We start from the raw sequence: 13,463 nt of genomic DNA on the forward strand, positions 1-13,463 counted from the left end.
ATGACAGAAGTTATCCTGTGATATTGAAAGGTTTGGGTTGAGGACTACCAAAGCCGCAGGTTTCTGCTGGGGCTCTGCCATGGTCCAGAGACACGACTGCTCGAGAACTTGCACCATTTGGTAACAGAACTCAGCCCTGTATAGCGCGTTTCCCATCAGCAGATCTCAAAGTACACAGAGAAGGCTATAGCTCCTTCTAGCTTTCCCCTTCTTTTTCCACAACAGTGGGAACTTGACTTCCTTAAAAAAGTAAAAGGTAAATTCATAACAACAAGGGTGGTACCTGGAGTTCAAGGAAAAACATTACAAGACTTATGATAAAATCACAACAGCTCACAGCACTGCCAGAGTCAGCTGAGGGCATAAAACTATAGATCTCCCTAAAACTTATCTTTTCTATTGCTGACCCTCACCGTGGAATAGGCTGATCTGCCAACAAAAGCACAGACAATGCTTCCTACTCATTGTGTCAGCTCCAAACCCACCCTGGGCGATCTCCCGAGACTGAGAACATCCCCGGTGAGGCACGTTGTGCCTCCTGCTTTGAAGGCTGAGACACAGACCTGGTTATGGAGACAAGAAATGTGTAACAGCAAAGCTTGCTCTTTTCTCCTTGGACGGAGACCAAAAATATTGCTTTCAAGTTGGACAGTGATAAAATACTCCGTGGCAGTGCCATGCCTGCAGCCAGCAATGAGAGCCAGCCTGAAAATGCTCAGATGCAAATTATTTAGTGGCTGGAACAGAGTATTTTTTCCCCTTCTTTGCTTAGCTCAAGGAAGGGTAAATAAATCTCAGACTTCTTAAATGTTATAACTGTCTGAACAGTTTATGATGAAGAAAATCTTAGGCAGAGGCTATTTTGCTTCTGGCATGTGGTAACATACCCTCATGCACCCAGAGCACTCGGAAAAGGAAAAGGGGAGTTGCGTACTGCTGCAAGGGACAACAGCAGAGAGCTTACTCATTTCCTTAAGAAGTTCTAGGGAAGGGAGGAATAAAGCCCCTCTGAGCCACTTTCTTTGACAGGCTTCTGCTGCCGGGCAGGATGGGCACGGGGCAGGATGGGCACGGGAGCTCCCACGGCAGCACAGCCCGGGCAGCGCTCGCTGCCACGCACGAGCCCATCACCGCTGGGATCAGCCTGGGTCAGAGCTGAGCAAGTGCTTCCATGCTTCCCTCAGTCAGGGGGGAAGCAAATACAGGGAGCTCAAAGCAGGCTTTAAGTGGGACTCGGGCACCATAGCAGCCAGCTTTCTGCTCAGAGGGGATTTCGTGTGGAACGTGAATGCCGTCAGTACACTGAAGTGTTTTCATTAACTCCCTCTATAACTTTTAAAAAGTTAATGGCAATGGGCACCAGGAAATTTTGCTGCAAGGCCCCTTTTTCTGGAAGGGCTGTGACTTGGCAAGTGCCAGTGCTGGCAGGGCTCCCCGCTTGTTAATGCAAAAGCCAAGTGACCTTGGGCCCAGGTAAGCGGCCCTTCAACCAGCCGAGCCTGAACTCGGGAGCAGACCTCCCTCTGGCGATGGAGCACAGCGGTGAGGGCAGTCCCCTTGCGACTTGCAGCTGTTAACTCTGGTTTCTTCTAACTGGTGGGACAAGGTGAAGTCCAGGCAAGCCCGTAAGGCTCATTTTACCTATATACAAATAGCTGTGACCTGCCAGATAAACAAAGAGACTAAGGAAGGAGCAGACTCTCAACATTTTTTAACATTTTCTCCACTCTACACGACCAGAACCACACCGACCTCTCTTCTGCAGTCCCACCAGCTCCGCTCTGCATTTCAGCATCTACAAAACTCTGCACAAGAGAAATAGCTTCCCGTTATTAGCATGATTTGGCCAGGCAGAAGGTTTAGGAAAGAAGTGCCAGAGGCCTGATAACGTCCCTGCAGACAGATGGAGTCTCCTCAGCAATATCCTCCATCAGTCAAACCCAGCCCCATCACTACACCGCAAGCCTCTACGGTTTGCTCCTCTCCTTGATAAAAAGGAGGCTAATGCCTGCTTCCCAGGGGTTTTGAGCATGAGCTAGTTTAACTAAGCTGCTTTAGAAACTAATTTGAGTGAAGAGGAAACTTCCATGTTGTAATAGGGTCTTTATTAAGCCGGTACAAGTACGCGAGCTGAAGAGCCCTGCCTCCCTCCCTGCCTCGCCCTTGTTTAGCCACAGACATCAGTGCAAGAGGCCACTTTGCTACAACACTGTTTTACACCTGTGCCCTACTCCTTTTGCAGTACAGACACATGCTCAGGACAAGGGAGGCTGTTGGGGGGAGTTAATTAAGTGAGAAACCAAAACCTTCTTTCATCCCCACCTGATGCGAGTGTCACTCCTAATAGTAACGTTAACAGACCAAGAGCAGTTTTACCGGTAAAAATGCTCCTGGGAGACATTTTGCATCCCTCAGTGGTCTGAGCAGAAACATCAGAAACATCAACTACAGACTAATTAGCTCCCTAGTTTAATTAGCATTCATGCAACAGTCCATAGCGGTCACCCCGCCGCTGATAGCGACGCCTGGCAAGTGACAGCTGCCGAGCAGGGGCAGCGGGGTTGCAAACTCTGCTCATGTGCTAAAGAATCTGCAAATTAATTTCACAGAAAGTAGTGGAGCATTTTATTCCCTCTTCTTCAGTGCAGGACAGATGATGATGTATTTTCAGAGTAGATGGAAACAGACGCAAGTCAATTTTGCTAAAATTAAGGAGAAGGGGCCAGAGCTGGACAGCCTCCAGGTAGCCTCGCTTACCTCGGTGATGCGCGGATTCGAGCACTTGACGTTCCTGCTGGACCAGTCGAGCCAGGGCTGGGCGACGTGGGAGCTGCAGTGCGGGCGCAGCGTGCACTTGGCCTCGCCGCTGCACCAGCCGCACTCGAACTTCTGCTCGGCCTTGAGGCACAGGCCGCAGCTCTCCCGCTGCGCCGCACACTTGTACAGGTGAACTGCGGGGAGGGAGGACGAGCACGGGCTGAGCACCGCGCGGGAGCACAGTCCCTCCAGCAGCGCTACACCGCTTACACTGGTCCCCAGAGGAGCCAACCTCCCGGCAGCTACCAGGGACACGATGTCCCTGACTGCAGGGACACAGCTCTGCCTTCAAACCCGCTTCCCAGCCCTTGGCACAGCCTTCCTTCCTTCCCGCGCCTCGGAAACAAAACCCAACAGACATTACCTTTCAAATCCTCTGGGTTGTCAATGACAAAGTTCCCATTCCAGACCACAGCAAAGTCCACTGCTAAGTTGCTTATGTCCATCCCATCATAGAGATACTAAAGAAGAAGACAACCAAGAACGAAAATCTTGGGAGGATGTATCAGAGTCACCAGCACAAAAAGAGGATTTTTTTTCAAATGAGGTCAATTCTCCACTTAAAAACCTGTGCTGATGTCTAAATGACCAACAGGTTTACACTCCATCTCCAGGGTCCTGCTTTGGCTCCCTCCTGCTCACCAGGAAGAGATAATTAAATCAGATCTGGTCCCTGAGAGAGGTAATAGATTAATTACTCCACTCTCCCAGGCTGCTCTTGTCACTCAGTCGCTAACTTATCAATACAGCCCCTCCAGGTAACCAGCCCAGAGGGACCGCTGCCCGCAGGCTACCTTCTTCTGGGGGCACCAGGCACCCCAGCCTGACTGGGAGCTTAAAATCAAGCCGGGCAGCTCCGGCTGCTGAAACAGGCAATACTGGAGAAGGCAGACTGCTTAGAGCTTGTCCACATCCAAAACCTGTACTGTTTTACCTTACATTTAGGTACACTGATTTACCTTGCATGGGTTTTATGAAGTTTGTGTAAAACCAGATCTTCTGCTCAACTGATAGAACTGCAAGTACAGAGTTGTCCTTAAATTCTCTACCTACTATTTCCTCTTTGCCCAACAGTGATAAAAGTGTTTTTCTAATGTTTATAAATCACTTTGGATAGGAAAAGTACTATATAGTATTAATACATTTATTAGCCACCAAGCTGCAAGGCCGAAAGACAGCCAGGGATGTATAAATATCTGGTGAAATTTTTAAAAATTCAAAACTTCATTAACAATTTAAGACCATCTTCACTGAATATTAAAGTAGACCCTGAAGTTCTTCGTTCTGCTGCCTAAAACAAACCGAATGTGCCCCATTTGCCCACGGACCTCTCCGAGTGCACCGCGAGGACCGGCGGAGCAGGTTCTGCCCGCCGAAGCGTGCTACGCGCTGTGCCCAGGCGGTGCGGGTGGACGAGGCCCTTCGGCAGAGGGAAGGTTGCGTTTGCCTTCGCACGTCAGCGCTCCCGAGTATGTGCCGCGGTGACTTTGAAAAGTTAAAGCCCTCCCTGCGAGAATTGCTACGCTATTAATATCGAGCCTTCCCGGCGGCACTGCTGCGGGGATGCAGTGAAACCCTTCCAGGTCCCTTCGCCAGGGCTGTGCCACGTGGTGCTGCAGACGGAGGCAGAGCGGTCCCCCCACCTGCTTCCTCAGCAGCATCACGGGGTAATTTCCGTCTCTCTGCTGTGCCGCATCCTCTCTCCGCCAGTGCTCCTTTCCCCTCCTTCCCCGCACCGCGCAGCTTGTGAGCATTACTGTTCTGCCAAGCTGCCGTGACCTGGGATTTGACAGCTCCTGATAAGGGGTCTGTGCTTCTCTTTATCTCTCCCCCGTGAATTAGCTTGCCGTAACACCTCTGTGGCATCCCCTCCTCCTCCTCCCCGCTTGCTGACCCCCTGCAGTCAGACAAGGGGCTGCCAGATAAAGCATCTTCTCTGGGCCAGTGTTATAATTAAACACCTTGCACGCCCAGGGCAGATTCCCACCTGGAATCCAGGACTAGCTTAACTCCTGCATTCTTCACTCTTTCCTGTCCCCAAAACAGTTTCATTTCTCTTTTCCTGAGGTTAAACCTGCCCCTTTCACAGCACTTGCAGCCTCGCAGGGGTCAAAGCTTCGGCTCGCAGATGCGTCTTTTGCCGTGGGTTACGTGCCGGTGCAGCGAACTTGCAGCCATCTCGGGCTTGCTGTTTCCGTGATGATATTTGTCCTTACGCAGAACGGTAACTGCTGTGCCTGCAAAGGGCCGTGTCCGCGCCGCGGGCCCTCCTCCCCGGGCAGGGCCCGGCTCCCGCGACCCGTCGCGCCAGGGACGCAGCTTCGCCCTCTGCCCTCTCGCACCGCCGCAGCCCTCCCGCGCGCCCGGCCGTGCCGCGTCCCGCGCTCTCGCCTCCGTCCCCCCGCCCCGCGACAGCCCGCGGAGCCGGCGCGCCCGGGGCCTCACCGAGCTGTTCTGGCACTGGACGCTGGAGCTGTTGAAGCGCAGGGCGGGCACGCGGTGGATCACCCCCTGGATGCGGAGCACGCACTCGTAGCCGCGCTGGCCCGACTGCGGCTGGGGCAGGTTTCGGGCTTTCAGCGTGATGGGCTTCACCTCGCCCACCGGGATCAGGATCTCCTCCGTGGGCAGCAGCTGCGGGCAGTCCTGGGGGAGACACGGGACAGCAGAGGTTACGGCGATGCTCAGGCAACCCCTCCGGCCACCTCACGGCCCCGGGGCGCGTGGGACGGCCGTCCAGAGCCTCGGGACCAGCAAATGCCCTCCGTGCCCCTCGGTCTGCCACAAACCAGCAGCTAAGCGCAGAAAAAAGGAGCCCCTGGTTACAGCGTCCCTGCTCGGGGAGCGGTGCTGGTTTTGTCACTGCAAACACACGAATGTGTGCTGCTTCCAAAGGAGGCTGATCAGCACGGGATGTGCCTTCCCTTGCTGCCAGGTACTGCTCTGCCCTGTTTTATCTGAGCAAAGTTATGCCAACGTGCCATTAATTTCAGAGGCTGCATTAATTTCTGCTCTATCTGCTCTCACCCCTTACCAGCTTCCGAAACCTCTGGCCTTCCCGAAACCCCCAGGGAGCTCACGGCAGTGCTCCCACGCCACTGGCTGCGCTGATAGCTCCTCAGCTGCGAGGTGCCGGCCGGGACGTGGGCTTCCTCCAGCCGGGCTGCCGGGCGCCCCGAGCCGAACCGCCGGTTATATCTCTGCGAAGCAATGCTCTTCCCTCCTCCGTGCTGCTGCGAAGCGGAGGACGTCCAAGGACGGGAGGATTTGGTTGCAGTAATATCCAGAAAGTGTAGGGTGAGGGTTTCCTCAGACAGGATTAAGCACCCTAATCCCGACTCCCCTGGGCCCTGGGAAAATCTGCCTAGCCTGAAAAGGGTTTGGCGCGTGCAATAAAACTCAGAAAAAGTTTGGCGCGAGCAATAAAACTGAGACATTCACCCTCTGCCTTCTCCGCAGTTCACCCTTGGGGCCTCAGAAGCGTAAGCCTCTCACTCTTCTGAAACAGTCCCTCTAGGTACCTTATGGCATTTTTGCAAAGCCGACTGTCAGTGTGCAGGAGCTTTCCTGGTTTATCCGGAGCCGTGGAAGCTGCTGGGCAGGAGGGAAGGGGATTTTCCAGGGAAACTCAGTGATTCAAGCAAATGGGCAGTGGCAGCAGCCCTTGCTTCGGATCAAAGTCTCTGTCCACCTTGGGGATGGAAGCTGGAGCTGTTCCAGGAATACATTTTTCTGAGTCAAATGCAAATTCAGAAGCATGTCATAGCTACAGCCCTGAAGTGCCGCCATCCTGCCAGGCCACAGCTGACGCCGTGAGGGGGACAACCAGAAAAAGACAACCAGAGAAAGACAACCAGAAAAAGACAACCAGAGAAAGACAACCAGAAAAAGACAACCAGGAGCAGCGAGAGGCTGCTTGGCTGGAGGAGGAGGAGGAAGGCAGGGAAGAAGGGTCCAAACAAAACAGCACAAAGAAATGTCACTTCAGGCCCTTCCTGCTGCCGTCTGGAGCAGCGTGTATGGAGCGGGCGAGGAAGGAGAGGCTGAGGGGCTCTCGGTGCCCCGGCATCGCGTGGCCTGGCTCCCGGAGAACCAAGGGACCACGGCAGATTCTGGGGAAGAGGCTGATACGACCTGCGATTAAGAGCTGAGCCTCCTCTGCAGAAGAGGACATCAACCAGGTCCTGTTCCCGCAACACGAGACGGCAGGTTTGCTAAGAGCAACCAGCAGAGCTGGGACTGCAGCCTCCCGCGCCGGGAGCCCAGTGCACGGGAGCAGCGGGAGCTTCAGGATGCACCGGGGGACGGGGAGGGACCGCAGCAGCCCCCCAGGCTGACCCGCACGCAGGCGAAGAGCTGGCATTCAGTGACGGGTGATGCTCGCTCCTTGATGGCAACTTCATAAACAAATTAAGGAGCTCTCAGCCACAGCTGGTGAAAGATCAGTAGTGAAAGTCATTCAATCCCTGAAAACCGCCTGATTTTTGAGTGTACAAAATATCATGAAACTGGAAGCAGTCTATTAAATTTCCCAGGCAAAGCAATATGAAAACATTTCAAACATCTGTGTGACTGCAGTAAAGGAGAAAAGAGCAAAAAGCTGCTGCCTCCAAGACTACGTAGCCTAAAAACGTGGCAGTAGGAGGTCTTGGGCTCTTAAACCATGAAACAGCACTCAAAATGTTAAGTACAGGGAACTGCTGTGTTTTGTTTCCACTTCTGCCACTATCTGGCCAAAATAATGCAATTGTTAATTAATAGCAAGTTTTTACATTGCAGTGGCTCAGGACTTCACCACGCAAGTTATATGCAAAATAAAATGAAACTGTCCCTGCAGACAGCACCCTGCAGACAAGCAGATCACCAGCTCCACGTACAAACTGGGCGTCCAAAGGATAACCTGAGCTGAACTGCCCAAAAGACCTGCCGACGCACGGTAGTTACATGACATTCCTCCCATCCCTTACCCGTAGGATCCCGCCATCCTGAACGCCGCCCCTCCACGCCATCCCGGGAGAGACGCGTTTTCCTCGCTCCAGACACCAGGAACACGCAGAGAGGGAGCTGCTGACTGTCACAAGTGTTTAAATTCTGTTTAGCTCCAGCTCCCTTTGATCTGCTGGAAATAGAGACCTAAATACCTGTAAGTACGTGGTACTAAATGATTAATCCCAAGTTAAAGCAGAATTTTGTAGAAAAAATGGGGTTACATCTCCCTTGCCTTCGGCACGGGGAGAGGACCCGCGTGCCGCCCGGCCGCGGGACGCTGTTTCGCTACGGGCTCAGGCAAGTCGTAAACGAGAACCAGGTGCTCCCCTCGCTTGGAGGAGCCAGTAGCTTAAACTGCTGCCTCATAAACCCTTTTAGTGGCGCTTTTCCTTATATATTTTTTATTTTATTTCTAACAGGGACTTTCACGGATTAACAGCCAGGAGCGATTTTACACTCCGACGGCAAGGAAGCTGGCTACGCTGTGAAGGGAAGGCAAGAGGAGCCCTCTTCTCCAGCGGAGCAGGTCCGCGGGCTGGAAGGGAACGCCACCGGGGACCTCGCCGAGGAGGGCCCCAGGGGACCAGGTATCCCGGAATCGAATCCCAGCTCAGCCTTTATCCTGCTCCCAGCAAACTACTCAGATCCATGGCATATTCCCTCCCCAAACCCATGCTGTCTTTGCACGTACGCTTCTTCCTCCTTGTTATATACTGCCACACATATACCATGTTATACGCGAGATCTTACCGCACTTGAACGTTTTGCACTTAACCTCAAAGCGGTACAGAGGACCAAGAGCAGAGGAATGGGTCCATGGAGGTTCCCAGCCCTTTCAAAAGTCTATGTTTGGGAGGAAAGGTGTCCTGGAACTGTAAAATCTTTTATCACATTGTGATAAAAAATGAAAATCTCTAACCATATCACCACTGGGAGAATCTCAGCGCACAGTCCTGAGATAAATGAATATGTTATGGACCATTATCCTTTCTGGCCACTGCCATTCGTGAGGCGACTGCTAAGAAACGCTTTTTCCTACAGAGACATAGGAGGGGACGTACGTTTTCAAATCCACTCTGTAGTACGGGAAATGCGGGTAGCAAAAATTGCTCTACCGCCATTAGAGACAAGCAGGATATAATAGACATTTTTCCTTTTCTTTGAGCAGGGGTTTCACTGGGAGAAAAACGTCACGTTGGGATTCTGGTGAAAAGAAAGCCCGTCAGAGCGAGTGCCCTCCACCCCGGGGAAAGCAGAGCTCTGCAGCCCCTCCGCGCTGCCTGACAGCCACAGCGATCACGCTAATAGGGATATACATTTGGGAATGGGGGGACATGCAGGAAGATGCCGTACTACCACAAGCGCAAGGCACGTGGCGGGAGCCACGCTGCTGCTGGCAGCTGCTACCGAATTTATCAGACGAGTGGACGAAGCTCCAAGACCCCGTAGGGGCTTGCGGAGGGCGCTGGCTCGCTCGGCTGCCGCACGCGTTGCAGACTGCTGCTGGCCCTCGCTCCCCTATTTGTGCCACTTCCAATCCAAGCTCAGTGTTCAGCTTTCAGTTGTTTTTTTTTTTTTTAATTGCCGCTGCAGTGATGCACAGACGTAGTCACGCACGCCCGGGCCTTTACACGGAGTGTGCACGCGCGCGTGGCAGGAGCGATACGTGGGTGCTGCTGCGGGACCGCCACGTCCACGGGCTGCATGTGCACAGCACCAAATGTGTACGTTGCCATACGGAAACACGCACGGCCGGTTCGTATACGCGACACGTGTTTGTCCATTTGCAACCTCCTCTACACGCCACCTGATTTAAAAGAAGTGCTAACAAAATATTTTGTTGGGGCGTATCGGCAGCTTTATCAATGCCTCTCTCGGTGCTTATTGACTTTACAGAAATTGCCTGATAAACTGGGAAGCGGCCGGCACCCCGCTCCCGCCTGCCGCGTGCCTTGGGGCAGGTCCCCTTCCGCGAGCAGCTATCGGCACCGTCCCCGGGCCGGCACGGCGCAGCGCTGCCTGCGCGACTCTGCTTTTCACCACTGCTACTGCCAGGAAGAGCCGAGTGTCCAGAAAAGACAGAATAAGAGAGAGAAATGCAGTCAGTGGAGTATGCAATTTGTTCCCTAATCAGTTTACTTTGTTTTTTAATTCCCGAGTAGTAAATCCTGCAGTGAGCTGGAAAGGCCATTATTACCTCCGCTTGCTAAACAAACACACACTGAATTCTCTCATTATCTTTCTGACTTCTGTAAACCAGAATAAACACAAATCAGGAGATTTGCTGGAGAAAGACAAGACTCCAATGCATGAGCAGTGCAGACTTGGACGGAATATTCTATGTATGAAATATCATCACACATAATTTACAAAGATATCTTATGCTTCTCCAGTACCTTTTAGCCTCAGAGATTCCAGGGTCTATAAACATCTCCAACACCAGAGATTTGCATCTTTCTCTGGAGCAGAGCAGTGTACCCAGGGTTATTATTTGTGCTTAACAGAACAGTTTTAGTAGGTCAAATCTTCTCGCTCTTATTTGCAAAAAATCCACTAGAAATGGGGGACATTTCTTTTGACTATGGAATTTAGCCCAAATGGAAGAAAATACAAAATTTTTGCACTTGTCATCTTAAAAAACATCTCTACAAATGTTACCTAATTGCACACATTTTAAAGTTAGAAACATAAATGAACTTGGCGCATGAACAGAAAGCCTTGGCTCTTAGTTGTGTTCCCAGTGATATAAATTACAGTCTCCATTACTCATGGAAACACATTACTCTTCATTTATGCTACTGGAAAGGAGAGCAGGTCTTGCCCCTTAGCAACCACGCATAAAAAGAAGAAAGTCAGTGGAAGCTAGACTTTTCTCACTGGTAAATTCATGTCAAATCACCTTTTGTCCTGTGTTTCGTGCGGGATGAATGTGCTGTAGCCCGTGTTTTGGCCTGTATTTCATAAAGTACCATGACATTTACAGCCACACAAATACAGACACTGAAGTCTGCAGCAGCCTGTCTCTCCCCCGCACACAACCCCTCGTGGAGCAGACGTGAGGATAACAGCGATCTCTGGCAAAACTTCTGCTCACCTGAGCAGGGATGGATTACAGGTGGGAACTTCTTTCTCGGCTGCCCGACAGTGTCCCGTAGCGCTGCCCATCCCCGGCGGCTGTGCAGGGCCTTCTCCCGTGTGTCCCCTTTCCCCAAAGAGCAATCACTGCAGCTCACGTATACCAGAAATCCGCTGACAAAAAGGGTTGCCAATAAGCTCAAACCAGTCTTCCCACATAGAGACGAGTTAGTCTTGCTGCACACTATTGGTACTCCTGCAAACACACACATCTCGAGAAGTCAGATGTGACCCAACATAAAGTCATTTGCTGACTTCAGTGGACTTAGGTGCGGCCCCTATTTGTCCCCTCCACACTACAGTTCCCGTTCAGGTATTCGGAGATGGGGACTGCAGGCATAGATACGAGGAGGTTCGGTGTTGTTTTATTTCTCTCAAGGAGCATCACGCAGCAGCGAGCATCAAAACGTACAATTTGGTGCAAAGACATTGCTCTCAAAGTCATAATAATTTAAACCTAAACTCAGAGAAGTCAGAACGGAGCTGAAATCTGGCTCTGCGCTAAACTTTAAGAATCTGAAACGCTCCACTCAGCATCTCACATGTGGAAACGACATTATCTGCACACAGCAGACATGGAAGAGGGAATGGATCCCACATTCTGGGAAACTAATAGGATTTACTTGGTTCTAGCTCTCCATTGGGAAGGGGTGTAGGAATATATCTATGTTTCTACACTCCTCCTCATCTGCATGTTTTCTATATTTGCAGAGACACGTTTTACAGCCATGAGCCTTAAACACACACAAACCCAACCCCCTCGTAGACATTAAAATGATATTATAGGCCTGACTTGAGGCAGCAAAGGTCTCCAGGCTCCATCTGCTTCACCTTGGGACTGCAGCTTTGCAAAGTGAGGCCATCAGTGCTGCACCCCCGCGGGCCTCTCCTGGCAGGGACCTTGCTCGTAGGGGTGCAAGTCGGCCCCAGTGCTCTGCCCTCTCCGTGCTCCTTAGGTAGCAATGTCTCACCATGTCCCGTCTGCAGACAAATGAAGCCTCAGGCTAAGAGCAGGCTGAGCAAATAGGCTGCTTATGCTATTAACTCCTAGAGAACCGCTCGCCTGGAAGCAAAGGCCTCACAGCAGTCTGGTTTTACACCACGTCAGAAGCTTCCCACCAGACGGAAGGTATCACAGACAGCCAGCTCTACCCTGGACGACAGCTCTGCTTTAACGGTGTCGGGGGGTTCTGCATTCACTCACCAACGAGTCCAAACCAGATGTGCCTTGTTTACAAACAATACACTTTCACTTTTAAAAAGGCAATAGCATGATATAAAACAGAGAGCTGATAGTTGAGCTGTGTCCTTTCTCCAGCATCATGAACGCCCATGATTACCGCTTCCCAGTACCGGGGGCTTTACCAGCACCCTCCACCCTCCGTGCCAACGCACCAACCTGTCCCCAGTCTCAGCCCTGCGAGTCACCTGCACCTACCGCTGCACTCGGGCACTGGAGCTCAGGAACCGATTCCTGTCGACAGGGCACACAGAGACAGAACAAGCTTGCTCTCTCAGTTGTATTTTTATGGAAAGCAGGGCAAAAAAGCAGCATTTAGTTCAGTCAATAGATTGAGAAAATTGCAAGGAGCAAGCATACAGATCACAAAAAGGCGCTTGCTTTCCACCGCCACCTTGCAGCGTGGCTAAGGCCTTGAGCTCCTTTCCTTTCCTAAGGCAAACACATGATTGCTAATAGCATCGAAGGGAGTAAATTACACATTTGAATCCAGCTGAGACACAAGTTATGATGGGCCAAGAGTAAAAGGGAAAATTCGAGATATTTTCTAGTAAATTAAATATAAAGTCATAAGAAAATTTCCAACCCCATGTGAACATGTGTGCAAATCTAATGCACATGGGACTGAAAGTAGGCCAGCACGTATCTGTGTGCTGCTCTCCGAATCCTCCTTGACGGAGGCAATTCTGGCTGAAGTGCTGTTATTAATGTTCTGATCCCAAACACAATAGACTTTCCGCTATGAAGGGAATGATGTTGATAAGCACAAACATTTTGCCAATATATCAGGCCATGACACAATGAGAACATTGTGATCTGAATTGTTTTAAGTGAGGAAACTTTTATGAGGCATTTATTTGATGTGTTAGCAGGAGTGAAACACTCATAATAAAGGCATTAGAACTGCACTGTGTACACAAGTGGCAATTCATTTACTTTAAACAAGCAAACAAATTAGGGCTGGGTTCGCATGTGTGTTCAGAGGTGCAGAGAAGTCATGATGAACAGCAAAGCATCCATATTGTTATCATTAGCCCTTATCAAAAGTAATCACCAGAAAGGCATTAGACAACACATAACATCCACTGGTAAGAAGCAAACCAGTGGAAGCTCTACGAGACGAAGAAACGGAGGAAGTACTCTGGAGACACGGGTCTTGTGGCTCTGCAGGTCACAGCAGGGACTGCCAGACAGACACCAGCCCTTCACTCACTCTGTGTGATCTCAGGTAATGATCTCCTACGCTTTCCCAAGAGTAAAATGGAGATAATGGAATTGTCCT

General features: G+C 51.2%; 1 protein-coding gene across 4 annotated transcripts in view; it reads right to left on the reverse strand.

Annotated features, from left to right (window-relative positions):
* The window catches only part of PLXNA2 (plexin A2), a 177,932-nt gene that overhangs the window by 48,088 nt on the left and 116,381 nt on the right, over positions 1 to 13,463 (reverse strand). For all 4 annotated transcript variants that reach the window (XM_064498218.1, XM_026111835.2, XM_064498217.1 and 1 more), the window contains exons 10-12: positions 5,263 to 5,463; positions 3,182 to 3,278; positions 2,758 to 2,951 (exon numbers count right to left, since the gene is read on the reverse strand). In XM_064498218.1, coding sequence (XP_064354288.1) covers positions 2,758 to 2,951; positions 3,182 to 3,278; positions 5,263 to 5,463 — 492 coding nt within the window. The remainder of the gene's footprint in view (positions 1 to 2,757; positions 2,952 to 3,181; positions 3,279 to 5,262; positions 5,464 to 13,463) is intronic.

The sequence above is a fragment of the Dromaius novaehollandiae genome, chromosome 27 (genome assembly GCF_036370855.1).
Source record: "Dromaius novaehollandiae isolate bDroNov1 chromosome 27, bDroNov1.hap1, whole genome shotgun sequence".
Classification (NCBI taxonomy): Eukaryota; Metazoa; Chordata; class Aves; order Casuariiformes; family Dromaiidae; genus Dromaius; species Dromaius novaehollandiae.